General features: G+C 39.6%; 1 protein-coding gene across 1 annotated transcript in view; it reads right to left on the bottom strand.

Moving 5' to 3' along the window:
• Nucleotides 1-6187: 6187 nt before the first annotated feature.
• The window catches only part of LOC130922758 (LIM domain-binding protein 1-like), a 58662-nt gene continuing 44698 nt past the window's right edge, over nucleotides 6188-20151 (bottom strand). Inside the window, exons 6-11 of the mRNA XM_057847747.1 lie at nucleotides 19189-19361; nucleotides 18981-19103; nucleotides 18822-18899; nucleotides 15795-15918; nucleotides 15537-15679; nucleotides 6188-7235 (exon numbers count right to left, since the gene is read on the bottom strand). Of these exons, the coding sequence (XP_057703730.1) occupies nucleotides 7182-7235; nucleotides 15537-15679; nucleotides 15795-15918; nucleotides 18822-18899; nucleotides 18981-19103; nucleotides 19189-19361 (695 nt within the window). The 3' untranslated portion in view covers nucleotides 6188-7181. The remainder of the gene's footprint in view (nucleotides 7236-15536; nucleotides 15680-15794; nucleotides 15919-18821; nucleotides 18900-18980; nucleotides 19104-19188; nucleotides 19362-20151) is intronic.

The following is a 20151-nucleotide window of genomic DNA, read 5'->3' as shown; positions in this document are numbered from 1 at the left end:
TAACTGGAAGCTTACAGTAACGCTACTGGGACATTTAAACTTGTTCAAATCAAATCAAATTTATTTATATAGCCCTTTACAAAACCCGAAAGGTCCCCAAAGTGCTTTACAACAAAGACAAACATGGCACATAGTAAATAAAAGGCAGGAAAGTATTATACAATGACATTAGGAAGCAAAGAAAAGAAAAAAGAAATGAAACAACGCATCACGATTAGTCAGACAGCAAACAAAACAATAAAACAGATAAAATCCGAAAACATTAAAAACCCTAAAGAAATAAAACCAGGCTAAACTAATCTTGGGGAAAGGCGAGTCTAAAAAGGTGTGTCTTTAAACGAGATTTAAAAAGGCCGAAATTTGTAGTGGTGCGGATTTCAGGGGGAAGACTATTCCATAACCTGGGTGCAGCAACCGCAAAAGATCGGTCTCCCCACTGTTTGAGTTTGGACCTTGGGACTTGCAAATGAAGTTGGCCGGTAGAGCGAAGACTCCTGCCAGAGTTACGGATGGTTAAAATTTCTGATAAGTAAGAAGGAGCCTGGCCATTGATAGAATTAAAAACAAACAGTAAAAGTTTAAAATCAATTCTAAAATGGACTGGAAGCCAGTGGAGCGATGATAGCACGGGGGTAATATGTTCACGTCTAGGTGTATCTGTTAAAAATCGAGCAGCAGCATTTTGAACAAGTTGGAGACGAGAAACCGAGGATTTGGGAAGACCAACATAAAGTGCGTTGCAGTAATCCAGCCTTGAGCTTATAAAAGCGTGAATTGCTTTTTCCAGGTCGTGGCGAGTAAGAAAAGGCTTCACTTTGGCCAAGAGACGGAGCTGGAAAAAACTTGCTCTTACAACAGAACTAATCTGTTTTTCAAAGTTGAGCCTGCAATCGAATATCACTCCGAGATTTTTAACATGTGTTTTAAAAAAGGGAGCCAGAGTGCCAGGGTTGGGCTCAAGGGCATTTAACATAGAAGGTGTGCCAAAAGTAATATATTCAGTTTTGCTTTCGTTAAGATGTAAAAAGTTTTGCGCTAGCCACTGCTTCACATCAGATATGCACTCCATTAATTTAGTGAGAGCAGTTTGTTCGTTGGGTCTCAGGGGGAGATACAGCTGCAGGTCATCAGCATAAAAATGAAAAGAGATATTATGTTTTTTTATAACTGATCCTAAAGGTAGGAGATAAAGTGCAAAGAGAACAGGCCCTAAAATGGAGCCTTGTGGCACCCCACAAGAAAGAGAGGTTTGTGAGGAGGAAAAGTCCCCAATCATTACTGAGAAGGTCCTATGTTCCAGGTATGATTTAAACCACTGTAGAGCTTTACCACGGATACCTATAAAGTGTTCTAAACGAGATACAAGGACTGTGTGGTCGACTGTATCAAATGCTGCTGTGAGATCTAGTAAAACAAGGATTGCTGGGTTTCCATTATCTACAGAAAGGGCTTTGATTTGATTTGATTTGAAAACCCCCGTTTACAGACGTCGCACAACCGTTTTTTTTTTCAACCCAGCCATAAAACGAAGGTAATTAGTTATATTTATTATTCAAAATGTCGGTCATTTTTAGCTTTGAATCATTAATTGGTTTAATATTTCGTAAAAAAAAAAAAAAAAAACGACTTTGAAAAATTATTGACACGCATATTTTAAACTTTTAAACAAATAACGTCACAATGAAAAAAATGGTGTCTGTAAAAAAGTCACGGATACAATATTTGCCTCATAAGTATCGCTTAATTGTATATTTTTTTTTAGTTTCTGTCGCATTTTTTCCAATATGTTTGATGATGAATAATCGATTCAAAAAAAGAAAAATTGGGGGAAAAAAACGTTCAAAAAGGTAAATATATGAAAAACAAAATCTCGACCACTCCTTGTTGTCTGCGATTTCTGCATCGTGACCCTTGTTATATTACCAGGTTTCACCCATAAAATCCCGGCTTTGGCCATTCACAGCTGTGTCTTGACACTCAGTGATACATGCTACATTGAGTTTTTGGAAACAAGATAAGTACGCGATAATATCTCGTTAAAGTCATGGTGTCTGTAATTCTGCCCTCGCGTGCTCTCACCTCCAGATAGGGTTTTGCTGTTTAAAAAAAAAAAATTTTTTAAATGCCCTCTTGTTCAAAATCCCCCCCACCCCCGAAAATTGAGATTTTAAGCTTTCCAATGATGTATCACACGTGCATTTCGTACAATTTTGAAGTTGGCTAAATTGGGGGTCTCAGAGCGGAACTTCAAGTCAACTGAGTGTTTTCCGCAATATACCATTATTAACAAAAAAAAAAAAAAAATCAGATATTATAAGCAGTTACTCACAATGTTACTCATTGAGTATTCTTTTCAGCGAATACTTTTTTTACTTGTACTTGAGTACATTTTTGGAAAACTACTTTTACTTGAGTAAAAAAAACCTAAAATTTTTGACTTGTCTACGCACCTCTGCTTGTGGGATAGGAACTTGTCACGATACTTTTTTTCATTTTCCTGCGCCTGATTCTTAGTGACCTAACGGCACCTTTTGGGTGCTGTTGGGTCAATATTTTTTATAGCAATAAAATTAACTTACGAGATATAACCTCGTACATACAGTATCACAAAAGTGAGTATGCCCCTCGCATTTCTGCAGATATTTAAGCATACCTTTTCATGGGACAACACTAACAAAATGACACTGACACAATGAATGAATATCCGTGTGCAGCTTATATAATAGAGTTCACTTATTTTCCTCTTCAAAATATAGCCATTAATATCTAAACCCCTGGCAACAAAAGTGAGTACACCCCTTAGAAACTACATACCTAAATGTCCAAATTGAGTACTGCATGTCATTTTCCCTCCAAAATGTCACGTGACTCATTACAGGAGTGCTGTCAGCATTGCTGCAGAGATTGAAAAGGTGGGCGGGGAGTGGGGGTCATTCCCACCACCATGCTTGACTGTAGGCATGACACACTTATTTTTGTACTCCTCACCTGGTCGCCGCCACACATGCTTAAGACCATCGGAACCAAAAAAATTCTAATCTTCATCGCATCAGACCACAGGACATGGTTCCAGTAATCCATGTGCTTTGTTGACATGTCTTCAGCTAACTGTTTGGGGGCTTTCTAGTGTACCGTCTTCAGAAGAGGCTTCCTCCTGGGGTGACAGCCATGCACACCAATTGTAGAGTACGGCGTATGGTCTGAGGACTAACAGGCTGACCCCGCCCACCTCTTCAATCTCTGCAGCAATGCTGACATCACTCCTGTAACGAGTCACTTGACATTTTGGAGGGAAAATGACAAGCAGTACTCAATTTGGACATTTAGGGATGTACGTAGTTCCCATGCGGTGTACTCACTTTTGTTGCCAGGGGTTTAGATATTAATGGCTATATTTTGAGGGGAAAATAAATGAACTCTATTATATAAGCAGCACAGACTACTTTTCATTGTGTCAAAGCGTCATTTTGTCAGTGTTGTCCCATGAAAAGATGTACTTAAATATCTGCAGAAATGCATGGGGCGTACTCACTTTTGTTATACACTGTACAGACATCCCAGCTGTGTGAGCGCGCACGTTTTTCTGTCTTACCTGGTGGAGAAGCAGGTGCCGCATCTGTTTTGACTGAATATTCCAGCCAGACACATTTATAAAAATATGTTGAAAATGAGCATTTTTTTGTTTCCCATCATTTTTTAGGGTTAACGTCTTTAGTGGAGCAAACTCAAAGCCCGCTCACCATTTTGGCGGTCCTCTCCGGCGTTTCAAGGTCCACATCTTCAATGCTTGGTTCTCACTCTGTAGTTGTTGCTGCTTATGAAAGCTTGGGTTTGTAAAAAATACATTATCCATCTTGCCTCTTCTGTCCAGAGGTGTTTTTTTTTTTGGGCTAAGTAAAGCAAATGACCATCACTAAGGTGTTAGTCACATGATCTGTTTGAAAAATAATTTTAAGCTATAATAATTTTTTTTTGTCCATTTCATTCATTTTTGTTGTTTTATTGGTTTACAACTTGTATTGACAACATTCTACTGGCAAAGTCTTAATTTTAAATTCATATATTGGAAAGTCAATTATATGCAATGACATTTTACACTCCCATCGCGGCCCCCCCTTAATCTCCGCGAATGATCCCAACCCCATTGATAAAGCAATAAATTCCACTAACCCCGAAAAGGGATACCTGTGAAGTCAAAAATAATTTTAGGTGACTACCTCTTGAAGTTAATTAAAAGAATGGCAAGTGTGCAAAAAAGTAATCAGAGCAAAGGGTTGCTACTACAGTGGTGCAACTACACGTTGAGCAGCATCAACTGAGTCAACTTTAATCCATTTTAACTGGCTGAAAGTGTGATTTAGTTAGTACCACCATCTGTTATGTGCCACAGGTAAGTAACAGGACTTTTAATTACACAGAGAAGCATCACATGATTTTTCAAAGAGTGCCAATACTTTTGCCCGGCCCATTTTTTCCCCCATTCTTTTTTTTCATTGCAAGCAAAATAAATGAAGATATTACTACTGAAGTATTTGTAATTGCAATCATTTTCTGGGAGAAATTAAGCATTATCTGACAGAATTGCAGGGGTCCCAATACTTTTGGCCAGTACTGTAGTAAGGCGCCCCCCTCAAGAAAATGTTGTGGTGCACTTTAAGGCGTGTCTGTTAAATAAAGACAACCGTCTCTTAACATGGTGTCATCTAATTGCTTATTTTTATTTGTACATCTGATACATGATTCAGATGGACTGGGAACCTACAACAGCAAATAAAATGTTTACATTGTGTGAATATTTATACGGAATTCACTTGGGTATTTCATGACTAAAACAAATCAAATAAACTTCACTGACCCGTCAGCCCTTAGAAATATCCACAGAGTAATCATGAGCACTGTACAGGTGGATCGGACTGAAAATATGTCAGTACATAGAAAAATAAATAATGTTTACTTAAATGAAGACAGAATTATTGTATCTGTGATTGTATCATTAAAAGTCACATTAAAACAAAACCTTAAAGAGGCTTTTTTTTGTATTGTTTTTACATTGTTAAGATTTTTATAGTTCTAGAAGGATACGTAGAATAAATTTTACAGAAAGGATTAGCTAAAAATATACACACAGAGACAAACAAGAGAAGTAAAGCCAACCAAATGATTCTTCATTAAAACCAAACAGAGCAGTGTAGTTGATATTTAAAGACTGTTTACATGGGGCTTCTTGGGCTGCAGCTTTCTTTAATTGGGACTAAAAACAGTTCTGGGAAACATAATACAAAACATTTTTCTTTTCTTTCTTATAGTACAATGGTGTCAAAATGTGGTGTTAAAATAGTTGAGTAGCAAATTCGCAACATTTTCTGTTCTGTTAGAAGAGAGCAACCCCCCTCCCAAGTAGTTATTGAAGATGACAATGACACGATGCATAAAAAGCGGGCCTTGTCTTACTGCACAGGTGGGGAACCGTTTGGGAAATGTTCATTGAAATTTAAAAGAAATTCAAGGTTTTTTTTTTCTCCATCATGTCTTGGTTTAATGTTACAAGTATTCCCAGTCATAGACTTCATAATGTATTGACGGGACACTGTGAGCGGGGCCTGCATTGTTGGCGAGGCCATCAAAGCTGACTGAGTGAAATCGCAGACAAAGAGCTTTTTTTGTTGAAAATTCTTGTGAATAAATGCTTAAATCCCCGATTTTTTATAGCTATGGACGTAAAACAGTCTCGATTCTTAGTTAAAAACAACAAAAAACGTGCAGTTAGCGTTTATTTTACGTAAATATGTCGAAGTACAATACAAATTTGTTAGTGAATGTAGCTAGTAGCCGCCTGATGTAAACGTAGCTTTTCCGGTGAAAATTCTTGTGAAGAAATGCTTAAATTCCCGAATTCTTTATAGATATGGACGTAAAACAGTCTCGATTCTTGGTTAAAAGCAAAAAAAAAAAAAAAAAAAAGTGCAGTTAGTATTTTTTTACGTACACGTCGATGTACAATGCTAGTCTGTTAGTAAATGAAGCTAGCAGCCGCCTGATGTAAACGTAGCTTTTCCGGTGAAAATCCTTGTGAATAAATGCTTAAATCCCCGAATTCTTTATAGATATGGGTGTAAAAGAGTCTCGAATCTTTGTTAAAAGCGAAAAAAACAAAAAAACAAAAACAAAAAAAAAAGTGCAGTTAGCATTTATTTCACGTAAATATGTCGAAGTACAATGCTAGTCTGTTTGTGAATGTAACTAGCGGCGTCTGATGTACAGAGCTTTTCCGGTGAAAATTCTTGTGCAGAAATGCTTAAATCCCCGAATTCTTTATAGATATCGACGTAAAACCGTCTCGATTCTTGGTTGAAAGCAAAAATATGTGCATTTAGCATTTATTTTACGTAAATATTGAAAACTATGATCCCAATGCAGTACCAGCTGATTTCTACCATTGATTTTTTTTAACGTTTCAAAATGCATGCATGGTACGAAAAATATAATAATTACCTTGAATCCTCGAACAAATCACTCCTGAGACAATCATTCCTGTTTGTATGCGGTACAGCTTTCATACTTTTTCAATAGAAATTCGGCGTTAGATCACAGCGTGCGTGTTTGTGAATAGCTCCTCTTGATGTCGGTTGCCCCCTACTTGAATGGGAGGCGCAGTGCATGACCTATCTGAGCCGTCAATATATTATGAAGTCTATGTCCCGGTCTTTTTTTTTTTTTTTTTAATTAAAAATTACATCCCATTAGCCAAAGGATCCCCTCCCGCGCCATCCACTATATTAGAAGAGCATTCAAATCACTGGCCTTGACAGTGAGACACAAGATGGAGGATTCTATAACAACTCACATTATTACCATCACAAGAAGGTTCTAACAGCAAATATTTATACGTGAATATACCGCAAGGTTTAGATGGATTACACTTCTTACATCAGCAATAATGAGGAAAAGAAAAAAACACAAGTAAGAAAAATAGACTAGAATTGTGAAAACAGTGCAAAGAATATTTCAGGTTTTTTTCTTTTTTCTTTTACATTAAAAAAGATAGAAAACGAAAACACTTCTGTCGAATCTGGTCCAGACATGCAGCGTACCACCATCCTGCTGTACCCAAATGTTGCGTGGATGTATGTGTGTGTATTTGAATGTGTGTGCTGGAGCAGTTTGAGATTGCGTAGTGGTTCTCAACTCCGGTCCTCGAGATCCGGCACAGTACAGGTTTTTGTTCCAACCAGGTCCTACAAAAACAAATAATTGAGTTTTATGAAGCGGGTGAGGAATTTTGATCCTAAAAATAAAAGGCACACACTTTTCCTGTAGCTTGCAACACAAAGAAATAACAACAACAAACTAGAAACTGCAATTTCTGGAGAAATGACTCTGGGTCTATGCTGTGTGGGGATACAGATCTTAGCCTCGCCCAAGTTTGTTTGGGGACATTATCAGGGGACTTCCTGTTGATTTGGGGGCGTTTCAGGGACATGTCCAGGTCGTTTGGGGACATTTGGGGGGAGGGGGGGTGTTCCTGGTCATATCAGGTCATTTGGGGGACACGTCTTATTGATATCTGGTCATTTCCTGTTGATTTGGGGACAATTATTTTTTGCCATTGAAAATGAATGGGGAATTTGGACATCCATGGCTGTCAATGACTTCGATTTACATTTGCATCAATGGAATCCAAGTACAGTGGCATCAATAGAATCAACAAACATGGCTGTCAATGGCATTAAACAAACTAAATGCCATTGAAAATGAATGGGAAATTTGGACGTCCATGGCCGTCAATGGCATCGACATCCATATGCATCAATGGAATCCAAGTACATTGGCATCAGTAGAAATGATATACATGGCCACCAATGGCATCAGACTAAATTGGCCTCAATTTAATATCAATGCCATTGGAAATGAATGGGGAAATTTGGACGTCCATGGCATCTAGTTACATATGCGTAAATGGAATCCAAGTACATTGGCATCAATAGATTCGACATACATGGCTGTCAATGGCATCAATGCAATGTAAATTCCATAGGAAATTTGAACGTTGCATCCCATTTAAAAAGTTTTGGCAAATTTCCAGGGAACTGTAATTCCCCCCCCCCCAAATTCTGTATACAACTTTTATGCCCCTCACGGAATTGTTGATGTCCAAATCATGTGGTTTGGTCAAAAATTGTAGGACTAGATACATTTTGAACCCCCCCCCCCCCCCCCCAAAAAAAAAAATCGATGAAAAACCAGCGTTTACGGGCAAACGGAAAATTTTTTTGGGCTGTTCGAAAAACTGAAAATTCCGGTTGTTTCGATATTTGAATGGTGCCGATCGGTCAAATGGTTTGGGCTGTGCAGCGCGCTGAAGAAATCCCATTCAAAAGAAGAAACAGAATAACACCATCTAGGTCTTTTTCAAAGACCAAGATAAAAAAACATTTTTTTCACCTGAGATTTTTTCCCCCCTCAAAAAAGAAAGTAGTCTAGTATGGGAGTACTTCGGCTACCGAAAAGAAACAGACGGTCGCGGCTTAGAGTAGGAAGGACAGCCGACATGCTTGCCGAGGGTGGTTGCCAGGGGAAGCAACACCTCCAACGTGATTTCACTGTTCACATTTACACAGGGGTTAATTTGCGCCGGATCCTGCCAGAACAAGAACCGGCACCTCTTGATTTTGGCCTCTCTTTGTTCCGGGACTTATTTGGGCAGATCGGCACCTTTCGTGTATAGAAAATAATAATAATATAAAAAATTGCTTTCACATACAAGGCCTGCCCAGATTTAAATGGTGTTTTGGTGTATGTGAAAGGGGTTCATGTGTAAGAGCCTGAGGTAGGGGCCAAGTCCAATACATCAAATTCCGACACCACTTTTTCCTCATGAAGCCTATGCCATTTAATTGTAAGAGGCACATCGCACCCTAGATTACTCACCAGCCAATCACAGGGAACTAAGATCTAACAAACATTTATGCTCATAATTCAGTTATTGAGAAACCGACTTTTTCAGACTGTAAAGCCATTATTCTTTTTCTCTCCCTTTAAACCCTACAGATATAATTATAAAGTACATTGTATTACAAACGTGAGTACACCCCTCGCATTTCTGCAGCTATTTAAGTACCGTAATTTCCCGAATATACAGTGGGGAGAACAAGTATTTGATACACTGCCGATTTTGCTGGTTTTCCTACTTGCAAGCCATGTAGAGGTCTGTAATTTGTATCATAAATTCTCTTCAACTGTGAGGGACGGAATCTAATACAAAAATCCAGAAAATCACATTGTACAATTTTTAAATAATAAATTTGTATTTAACTGCATGAAATAAGTATTTGATACATTACCAACTAGTAAATATTTCGGCTCTCAGTTCTTTTTTTAAAAAACCCCTCCTGTTCTCCACTCATTACCGGAAGTAACTGCACTTGTTTGAACTTGTTACCTGTATAAAAGACACCTGTTCACATGCTCAAACAAAAAACTCCAACCTCTCCACAATGGCCAAGACCAAAGAGCTGTGTAAGGACATCAGGGATAAAATAATAGACCTGCACAAGGTTGGGATGGGCTACAGGAAAATAAGCAAGCAGCTTGCTGAGAAGGCAACAACTGTTGGAGCGATTATTAGCAAATGGAAGAAGTTCAAGTTGACGGTCAATCTGCCTCGTTCTGGGGCTCCATGCAAGATCTCACCTCGTGGGGCATCACTGATCATGAGGAAGGTGAGGGATCAGCCCAGAACTACAAGGCAGGACCTGGTCAATGACCTGAAGAGAGCTGGAACCACAGTCTCGAAGAAAACCATCGGAAACACATTACGCCATCATGGATTAAAATCCTACAGCGCACGCATGGTCCCGCTACTGAAGCCAGTGCATGTCCAGACACGTCTGAAGTTTGCCACTGACCATCTGGATGATCCAGAGGAGCAATGGGAGAAGGTCATGTGGTCGGATGAGACCAAAATTGAACTTTTTGGTCTAAACTTGGCTCGTCGTGTTTGGAGGAAAAAAGGATGAGTACAACCCCAAGAACACTATCCCAACCGTGAAACATGGAGGAGGAAACATCATTTTTTGGGGCTGCTTCTCTGCCAAGGGTACAGGACGACTGCACTGTATTGAGGGGAGGATGGATGGGGCTATGTATCGCCAGATCTTGGCTGACAACCTCCTTCCTTCAGTGAGAGCCCTGAAGATGGGTCGTGGCTGGGTCTTTCAGCATGACAACGACCCAAAGCACACAGCCACGGCAACTAAAGAGTGGCTCTGTAAGAAGCATTATAAGGTCCTGGAGTGGCTTAGCCAGTCACCAGATCTGAACCCGATAGAAAATCTATGGAGGGAGCTGAAAGTCCGTGTTGCCCGGCAGCAGCCCCGAAACCTGAAGGCTCTGGAGAAGATCTGCATGGATGAGTGGGCCAAAATCCCTGCTGCAGTGTGTGCAAATCTTGTCAAGGACTACAGGAAACGTTTGGTATCTGTAATAGCAAACAAAGGTTTCTGTACCAAATATTAAGTTTGATTTTTGTGATGTATCAAATACTTATTTCATGCAATTAAATGCAAATTTATTATTTAAAAATCATACGTGATTTTCTGTTTTTTTTTTTTTTGTATTAGATTCAGTCCCTCACAGTTGAAGAGAACTTATGATACAAATTACAGACCCCTACATCAGGGGTGTCTAAACATTTTGCAAAGGGGGCCAGATTTGGTGTGGTAAAAATGTGGGGGGTGGGGGGTGACCTTGGTTGACGTCCTTTACGGAGAACAATATATTTAAGCAAATTTTAGCAAGCCATTCTGTGTGTCACATTTGCTTTATTATTTTTTTAAATTAATAATATCAACAATCTCGCAACTAGCCTTTGTGGCGTTCTCTTTCGATTCTCGGGTTCTTGCGAAATACTGCTGCTGTGAAATTAAACTAGCTTCTAGTTGCTTTAATTTCTCGCTACGTATCTTCCCTGTAATCTCATCGTACATGTCAGCATCTCTTGTTTAGTAATATCGCCTCACATTGAACTATTTAAAAACGGCGACTGTCTCTTTGCAAATGAGGCAGACACAGTTGTTGCATATTTTTGTGAAGAAATAGTCCAATTTCCACCTATCCCTGAAGCTACTTCATATGATGGTAGCAGTACTGCTGACCAATTTATTAAGTTTGTGTGCGGGCAAGACGTTATTGATTTTATGACAGTGGCTTGGGGCCGGATGAAATTTGACCAGGGGCCGCATTTGGCCCCTGGGCCGGACTTTGGACATGTCTGCTCTACATGCTTTGCAAGTGGGAAAACCAGCAAAATCGGCAGTGTATCAAATACTTGTTCTCCCCACTGTAAGGCGCACTCGTGTATAATGCGCACCCCAAATTTATTTGTAAAATAAATTTGCGCACCCTTATTTTAGCACCAATAAATAGAAGAATACAAGAAAACAGAGCTCGTGTACAGATGACTGGTGAAACACAGCACAAGCATAGCACATTGGTAGTTCAAAACATTACCATAAACTGACAATATTTACGGTAATAATATGATTTGACACCTTCTCCGACTTACCAGAATCTAGGAGAAAACAAAACAGATGTGACTTTTCTTTTAAAGGCTGCTGTATAACTTGCTCGTTTCATCATGATGAATAAATGTTTCTTCCATGGATTGATACGGTAAAATGAAAGTGAGAACGTAAGTCGGAAATCTGTGAGAGCTCATCGCCGTCAATACGTCAGTAACAATAGGAACTATTGTTATTTGGGTTTGAGTTTCCCGAGGGACAGATATAGTTGACGGACACAGGAAGTCTGTGTGCTTACGTTTGTTATGGTCAGAGTTGCGGAGCTGCAATAAACGTTGACTCAAATGAGTTCAAGAAACTAAATTCTGTGCTTTATGAAGAGTGAAAAAAACAATTTAACACAGACGAAATCATTCGGCCGATTAGAGTGAAGTATTACCGAAACAAAATGGTGACGTCACGTACCGTAATGGTCGGCAATGGGTCGCCGCATACGTTTCTTCAACACAACGTGGCCGTGTCAATAAAAAATGAAAATCGGTTTATAATATATATATATATTATATTTATATATCTGTCTCCGTCCATGTACCCGTTTATAATGCGCACCATGATTTTACAAGTTGATTTTGGGGAAAAAAGTGCGCGTTATATTCGGGAAATTACGGTATATCTTTTCATGGGACAACACTGACAAAATGACACTTTGACACAATGAAAAGTAGTCTGTGTGTATCTTATATAATAGAGTTCATTTATTTTCCATTCAAAAAAATCAAAATACAGCCAATAATATCTAAATCCCTGGCAACAAAAGTGAGTACACCCCTTAGTGAAAGTTGTCAATATTAACATACAACATGTCAACTGCCAATATTTTATGTGGCCACCACTATTATCCAGAACTGCCTTTACTCTCCTGGGAATGGAGTTGACCAGAGCTTCACAGGTTGCCACTGGAATGCTCTTCCACTCCTCCATGACGACGTTGCGGAGCTGCCGGATATTTGAGACTTTGCGCACCTCCGCCTTCCACGTGAGGATCCCCCAAAGATGTTGTATTGAGTTCAAGTCTGGAGACATGCTTGGCCAGTCCATCACCTTTACCCTCAGCCTCTTCAGTAAAGCAGTGGTCACCTTGCAGGTGTGTTTGGGGTCATTGTCACGCTGGAACACTGCCCTGCGACCCAGTATCTGGAGGGAGGGGATCATGATCTGCAGCAGTTTTTCCACAGTATATGTGGGAGTTCATGTTTCCCTCAATGGAATGTAACTCTCCAACACCTGCAGCACTCATGCAGCCCCAGACCATGACATTCCAACCACCGTGCTTGACTGTAGACATGACACACTTATCTTTGTCCTCCTCACCTGGTCGCCGCCCTACATGCTTGAGACCATCGGAACCAAACAAATTAATCATCGTCTCATCAGACCATAGGACATGGTTCCAGTAATCCATGTGATTTGTTGACATGTCTTCAGCAAACTATTTGCGGGCTATCTTGTGTACAGTCTTCAGAAGAGGCTTCCTCCTGGAGAGGCAGCCATGCACACCAATTTGATGTAGAGTGCGGCGTATGGTCTGAGCACTAACAGGCTGACCCCCCACCTCTTCAATCTCTGCAGCAATGCTGACAGCACTCCTGCGACGATCTTTCAAAGAAAGCATTTGGATGTGACGCTCGGCACGTGCGCTCAGCTTCTTTGGACGACCAACCCGAGGCCTGTTCTGAGTGGACCCTGCTCTTTTAAAACACTGGATGATCTTAGCCACTGTGCTGCAGCTCAGTTTCAGGGTGTTGGCAATCTTCTTGTAGCCTTGACCATCTTCATGTAGGGCAACAATATGTCTTTTACGATCCTCAGAGAGTTCTTTGCCATGTGGCGCCATGCTGGTACTTTCGGTGACCAGTATGAAAGAATGTGAGAGCTGCACTACAAATTTGAACACACCTGCTCCCTATGCACACCTGGACCTAGTAACACTAATGAGTCACATGACATTTTGGAGGGAAAATGACAAGCAGTACTCAATTTGGACATTTAGGGATGTAGTTTCTAAGGGGTGTACTCACTTTTGTTGCCAGGGGTTTAGATATTAATGGCTATATTTTGAGGGGGAAATAACTATTATATAAGCTGCACACAGACTACTTTTCATTGTGTCAGAGCGTCATTTTGTCAGTGTTGTCCCATGAAAAGATATACTTAAAGATCTGCAGAAATGCGAGGGGTGTACTCATTATTGTGATACACTGTATCTTATATATAGATTTTTATGGGCATACAAGCTTCATGCTATCTTGATACAATCCGAATATCTTTTATTGCTAAATGGCAAACAGTTTAGCAGTAGGTGCAGTAGATCCTCAGAAAACCAACAAGACCCAACATTCAAACTCTTCAAGGGGAAGTTCAGAATTTTTTTACATTACCGTAAGTTTAATCTTTGAGTTAGCGGGGGTTTAATAAGTCGTTGGAGACGATTTTTTAAAATTCCGTGCAGTTTGCTAGTTATTTGTTAGTTCAGGGCTCCAGAGTGGCTAAGCTAGCGCGAGTCAATGGCTCAGTCTTAGCATGCCAATAAAAAAAACAACAACATAAGCATACATGAAGATTATCGATGACCCATGCAATCAATAGTGTTGGCTATGTTTTCAGGATAAAGTTATTCAAACTTACTATTTCATGTCAATAACTGTAGTATGAACAGCAACATTTTTAATCCAGCAGCTCTGCAGGAAACAGGCTGCAGCGCGGAGTGATATTTTTTTCCACCGGTTTGTTTATGTCATAGCCAGCAGCGAGTAACCACAGTTTATATTGTTCCTTGTTCTTTAGAAGAATTTTGTGGAAACTTTTATTTGCCAATTTCTTCTGTTTCCATAGTCTCCACATGCACACTTCACCATGTTGCTGTTCTTCAGCAAAAACTCAGTAGACTGATGCTGCATTCAAGGAAGGTGGGAAGTCTGAGTTTTCCAACCTCCGACCAGGAAAAAGTTTGGAACGCCACACGAACTGAGAGGAAAATACCCCGACTTCATGAGTTGCTTCAATCTGATGTCACTCAACAAAATGGTGCTCCACTACTTGATCGCTTCCGAGAAGGCAAGGTCAAAATCTTTTTTTTTTTCTCGGCCATCAAAAAAACCACGTCACGATCGGCCATCTTGCCGTTTATATTCGCTGGGAACGCCTTGAGGTCGCAACTGGTACCATTCCAGCAGGTTAAGTCCGGTTTCCCACATTCCTCGAATGCAGCATGAGCACGAGTGGCCGAAGCTCTCCTCTCTATTGTGGTCACATTACGCATCTAAAAAAAATAGTCCCACAGAATGAAATGAATTACGGCAGTTTGGTGTGACATTGTTCTGGCCAGATGGGTATTTTGAACAATGATTTGCATTTTGAATTTATTTAACTAGGTTAGATCTGTTAATATTTGTATTGGCAATGCAAAGACAGGACCATTGACTCGCGCGAGCTTAGCAACTCCGAAGCCCTGAAACTACTAAATAACTATCAAACTGCACGGAATTTGTTGAAATCAACTCCACTGACTAACTGAGCCCCCGCTAGCACGAACATTAAGCCTAATGTCAAAAATTCTGAACTTCATCTTTAAGTCTGTTCGATTGGGAAATTAGTTGAAAGGGGTGTGTTTAAAAAAAAAAGTGTCTGCCGTTGAGACTTTACTAACTCAAATCTATTTTGTGCAAACATTTTTATTTCTAGAATTTAGCAATCCTTTGAGCCAATAAACTAATATTTAGTTGTGTGACAGTTTTTTTTCCCTAACTGCTTCACATCTGTGTGTCATGGAGTCAACCAACTTGTGGCATCTTTCAGCGGTTATTCCACGACAAGATTCCTTAACGACATTCCACAATTAATTAACTGTACCTCTAAGTAATGTCACAGTGAGAAGACGTCCGTGTAAAGTTAATCTATTTACAAGACTCCCCTGTGATGTGCCACCGTTTAAAAATAAAATAAAAAAGGCACAGGTACCTGGTTAGAGAGGGAGAAGCTGTTGGCTGGACTCTTCTTTTTGCTGTTGCTGTTGTTATTGCCGCCCCCTCCCGAGCTCACCGTGCTGCCGCCCGACACTTTCCTTTTCCGTCGCTTGTTAGGTGCTTGTCTTGCAGGCTCGGCTACAAGCAAATGAAGAAAAGATCACGGGCTTAAAAAAATCAATGGCACTTTGGGTCAAAGCCAAAGTATTTACTTAGTAAGTTAATTATTTAGTAAAGCCTGTCTTTTTCGTACCTGGGGGTGCTACCATTCTCTGCCACTTTTGAAAGAGGCACGTCTTCAGGCAGTCTCGGGGGCTCAAACTGTAAGTCTTGTGTCTTGACATCAATTCTTGCATGGGCTCCAATATCACACATAGCTTAAAATGATATAAATGTAAAGAGTGTGTTAATGACTAAAAAGAAGAAAAAAGTGCTTTGTGCTGCTGAAGCCACTGCAGTACTATCTCCATGATTGTGACATTGATTAACTTGTCACAATCTCCCTATTGGAAATATTGTTGTGAAATTGACACCCTATGGAAGCCTGTGTGTTTTCTAACATATTTGGTCATATGGATATTTAATATCAATTTTAACCATTTTGAGAGATTCAAGTAACAGAACTCAACAATTAAAATAGATTTCTTTTTAAAAATAACTTTCTGTAAAATGTAATTTTAGATAAATGCAATTTCTGTTAAGGAATAAATTAGGAAACCCCCACATTCAATCTCACTTAAAAGGGCTAAAATCACACACAGGGGTATCACATCAGGTGCACATGATTACAACATCATTTCCCAGTGTTTTGAAGGAGGCTTGCCTTATTTAAACCTCACATTTAGTTTGGTGCGCCCTTGACTGTTGAAGTGAGAGAAAACACCATAGTGAAATCAAAGGAGCTGTCTCAGGCCTTCAGAAAGAAGATCGTAGACACGTATGAGTCTGGTAAGGGATTTCAAAAGAATATAAAATCAGCTATTCCACTGTCCAGAAAATAGTCAAGTGAAGGAGATTCAATACAACTGCCAACATGCCCAGGTCTGGCCGTCCAAGCAAGTTCAACCTGAGAGCAGCCCGTATGATGCTAAGTCTCCAAAAAACCCTAAAATGCCATCATGGTACCTACAGCAGACGAATGATACTGTTCATGTGAAAGTGCATGCCTCTACAATCAGAAAGAGACTTCACAAGTTTAACCTACATGGGAGGTGTGCAAGGATGAAACCTTTGCTCTCCAAGAACAACATGAAGGCCAGACCGAAGTTTGCCAGAGTGAATGTAGACAAAGACCAGGACTTCGAGATTAATGTTCTTTGGACAAATGAATCTAAAATTGAAATATTTGGACACCAGAACAGAGGACATGTTTGGCGTAAACCCAATACAGCATTCCAGGAAAAGAACCTCATACCGACTGTGAAGCATGGAGGTGGAAGTGTCATGGTTTGGGGATGCTTTGCTACAGCAGGACCTGGCCAGCTGACCATCAAAGAACCCACCATGAATTCTATTGTGTATCAGAGGATGCTTGAGGAACATGTGAGATCATCCGTGAAAAAAATTAAAGCTGAAGCGAAACTGGACCCTGCAACATGTCAATGACCCAAAACATACCAGTAAAAACGACCAAAGACTGGCTGAAAAGAAAGAAATGGAGAGTCCTAGAATGGCCGAGTCAAAGGCCAGATCTTAATCCCATTGAGATGCTGTGGGATGACTTGAAACAGGCTGTACATGCAAAAAAAAACTCAAACATCTCACAGCTGAAAGTATTCTGCGTTGAGGAGCGGGGCAAACTTTCTTTAGATTGATGTTAAAGAACGATAGATGCTACAAAAGCGCCTCACTGAAGTTTTATTTCAGCCAAAGGGGTAACATTAGCTATTGGGTGGTAGGGGGTCCTAACTTTTTCCTCACTTAGAATATACATTTTTGTTGATATATTTGATTTAATGAGTAAAACAATGTTAATTGTTGTTGTTTACCTGCAATTAAATCACTATCTTTTCCAGAGATAAAGAAAAACAGGATCAGAAATTGATATGCGAACATTTCTCAATAAAGAACTGCATATTTAATGAGGTGTCCTAATTTTTTCACATGACTGTGTGTGTGTGTGTGTGTGTATATATATATATATATATATATATATATATATATACACATATATATTTTGACTATTTTGCACCGTTAGTCTACTGTATGTAATTTGTTTTGACCATAGTATGTGTAAAGGCCAAAAACGACTATGACCATAGCTGCCTTTTGTGGTAAATTGTCAAATATCATACTTTTTTTCTGCTGAATGTTTATGGTAACAAGTTGAATAAATATTATCAAGCTTCAAAACGGTTCATCGAGCATGTTTGGTTGTCAATGGAACATTGATATTGCAAATTTCGACAAAAGATTTTGGGATGTTTTTGTCTTTTTGGGTCCAAAATGTTGATCATAATTGGTCAGTGAAGAAAACGACAGTTTGGACATGAAGGTTATGGTGTCCTGTAGAAAGGGACAAAGGGACCCAACCAGGCATTTGTGAACAATTATTATTATTATTTTTAAATATAAAAGGGAACGTCAAAGGCATCCAAATTTCTACAAAACAGGCTCAGGTGTTAAAGAGTTAAAAATTACATAGTTTCAAATAAATAAATAAATAAATAAATAAAATCAAGGCAACATTTCAGGGCCCTTGCTCTGAATGTTTACATTTTTACATTTATTTTTGCTTGTCTGTGGCACACTTTATTTTACCCTCTTTGATCAATTGCACCCAACTGCTTACAAATACAGTTTAATGCAACTTCAGTATGTTAGTACCAACATTCGCCACTAGATGTAGCCAATACACTAAAATGATTAGGAGTTTGTACTGTATGTAGTACAATAGACATGTAAAACCAAAATGATCCTGTAAAGTTGTTTTCAACGATTGTTTATACATAAGGCATCTTTAGAGATAAGCGCTGAAAATGTGACCACAGTGAGAACAACTCAACTTCTCTGATAGATGCAGCACTAATCAGAGCTTGGATTCGGTAACATAGCTGCCCCCCCCCCCACACACACACACACACACACTCTTGCCCGATCAGGTGTGTTCTGTTATGTCCGCTTGTCCATGAGTGTTTTTTGCTTGGCCCTGGCAATTGGGAGTTTAGTACAGTTAATGAATTAATTTAATTGTGGCGGGCCCCCAAATGCAGGCTTTAAGGGTATCGACTATGAATGTTAAACCATATTGATAAGCACTATTAAAAGCAAACTTCCTTACACGGAGGTAGTTGAGTGTGGAGTTGGACAGCCCACATCTGGTGATATTTTTAGCCAGCTGATCCAGCATCTGAGGATCCTGCAACAGCATGATTGACAGCACAAAAAGAATTCAAACAAAGGACTCTATAAATGCTTATGGATTTTGCAAAGCACTCACATGCATGGCTAGGATGCTCCTCGGGAGGACCTCTCTGTGTTGTCTGATACTGAAGTGCCACGTCTTGATTCTCATCATGTCATCAAACATGAATTCTAGGTACAGACGGCCTTCCACACAAACCTTGTCCGCGAGACAAAAACAAACAAAAAAAATGTTCATTTGAGAAGTCAATGCAGGGACAAGCTAGGAAAAAAACTAGCCATACCTGTGTGAACATAGGTTTGCCATTCTGGGTGACCATGGTGCATTGGTCACAATCAAGAGAGACAAAGTTGCTGTGGAAGGACTCTTTTGGATGCTTCAAGTTATAAAAGAGCTCTGTAGCACCACCCTCAAAGATGCTCCGAAAATATCTGGGAATCAATGTCCTTCCAATTGCTACAAAAAATAAAAAAATTAAGAAAACAGGAGTTGGAAAAAATCCATCAAAGGCATTTGCGGTAATGTACGCCTGGAGTCCATTAACTCATTAGCTGCCAATAGTGAATGGGTGTGGAAGCAATCAATATATCTATTCAATTTTTTGAATCCCACGCCATGAAAATGAGTGACTTCCATCCAGAATCTGGATTGAGGAAGAAGGCGAATGTGAAACCAGGGCAGGGAAATGACAAAAGCCGGACTAACTCTGATGGCATAAAATACCGTTCGGGAGGTTTAGGAAGCCGGCAGTTTTGACCATTATGCAGTAATTTAGCCCTGTCATACTGAATACATGCATTTTTAATATTTCATATTCCATTTAGCACAAGACTTATTTGGACTGAATTCTAAATCAGTTGAAATCGTTACTCTGTCATCACCCAGACGAAAACGGCAGATTAAGACGCATTTCTCGTCATCTGCGCTTTGCCAAATTGTTGTATGTAGTCGAATCGTCTCAAAATAGGATTTTAATTCACATAATAATGCTATTTAAGACTTTTTTTTTTTTTTTTTTTTATCGTGTCGCAGGCACGATTAAAAAAATGTATTACAATAGGGACTTTGCACGCTTAGTGCTCGGGCCCCAACAATGTAAAATTACGATTCGTGAAGCAATTTCATTAAGGCTGACTCAGGTTTGGTTGCTGAATGAATAATATTACGAAGGTTAGATTGTCTTTTGTGTTGTTAGATCCAGTGTTCTTCCGTCAGGGGTGAGTAAATGAATCGAACTGTATTGTTT

This window comes from Corythoichthys intestinalis, chromosome 10, assembly GCF_030265065.1.
Source record: "Corythoichthys intestinalis isolate RoL2023-P3 chromosome 10, ASM3026506v1, whole genome shotgun sequence".
Taxonomy (NCBI): Eukaryota; Metazoa; Chordata; class Actinopteri; order Syngnathiformes; family Syngnathidae; genus Corythoichthys; species Corythoichthys intestinalis.
This window is presented reverse-complemented; position numbering and strand designations above follow the sequence as displayed.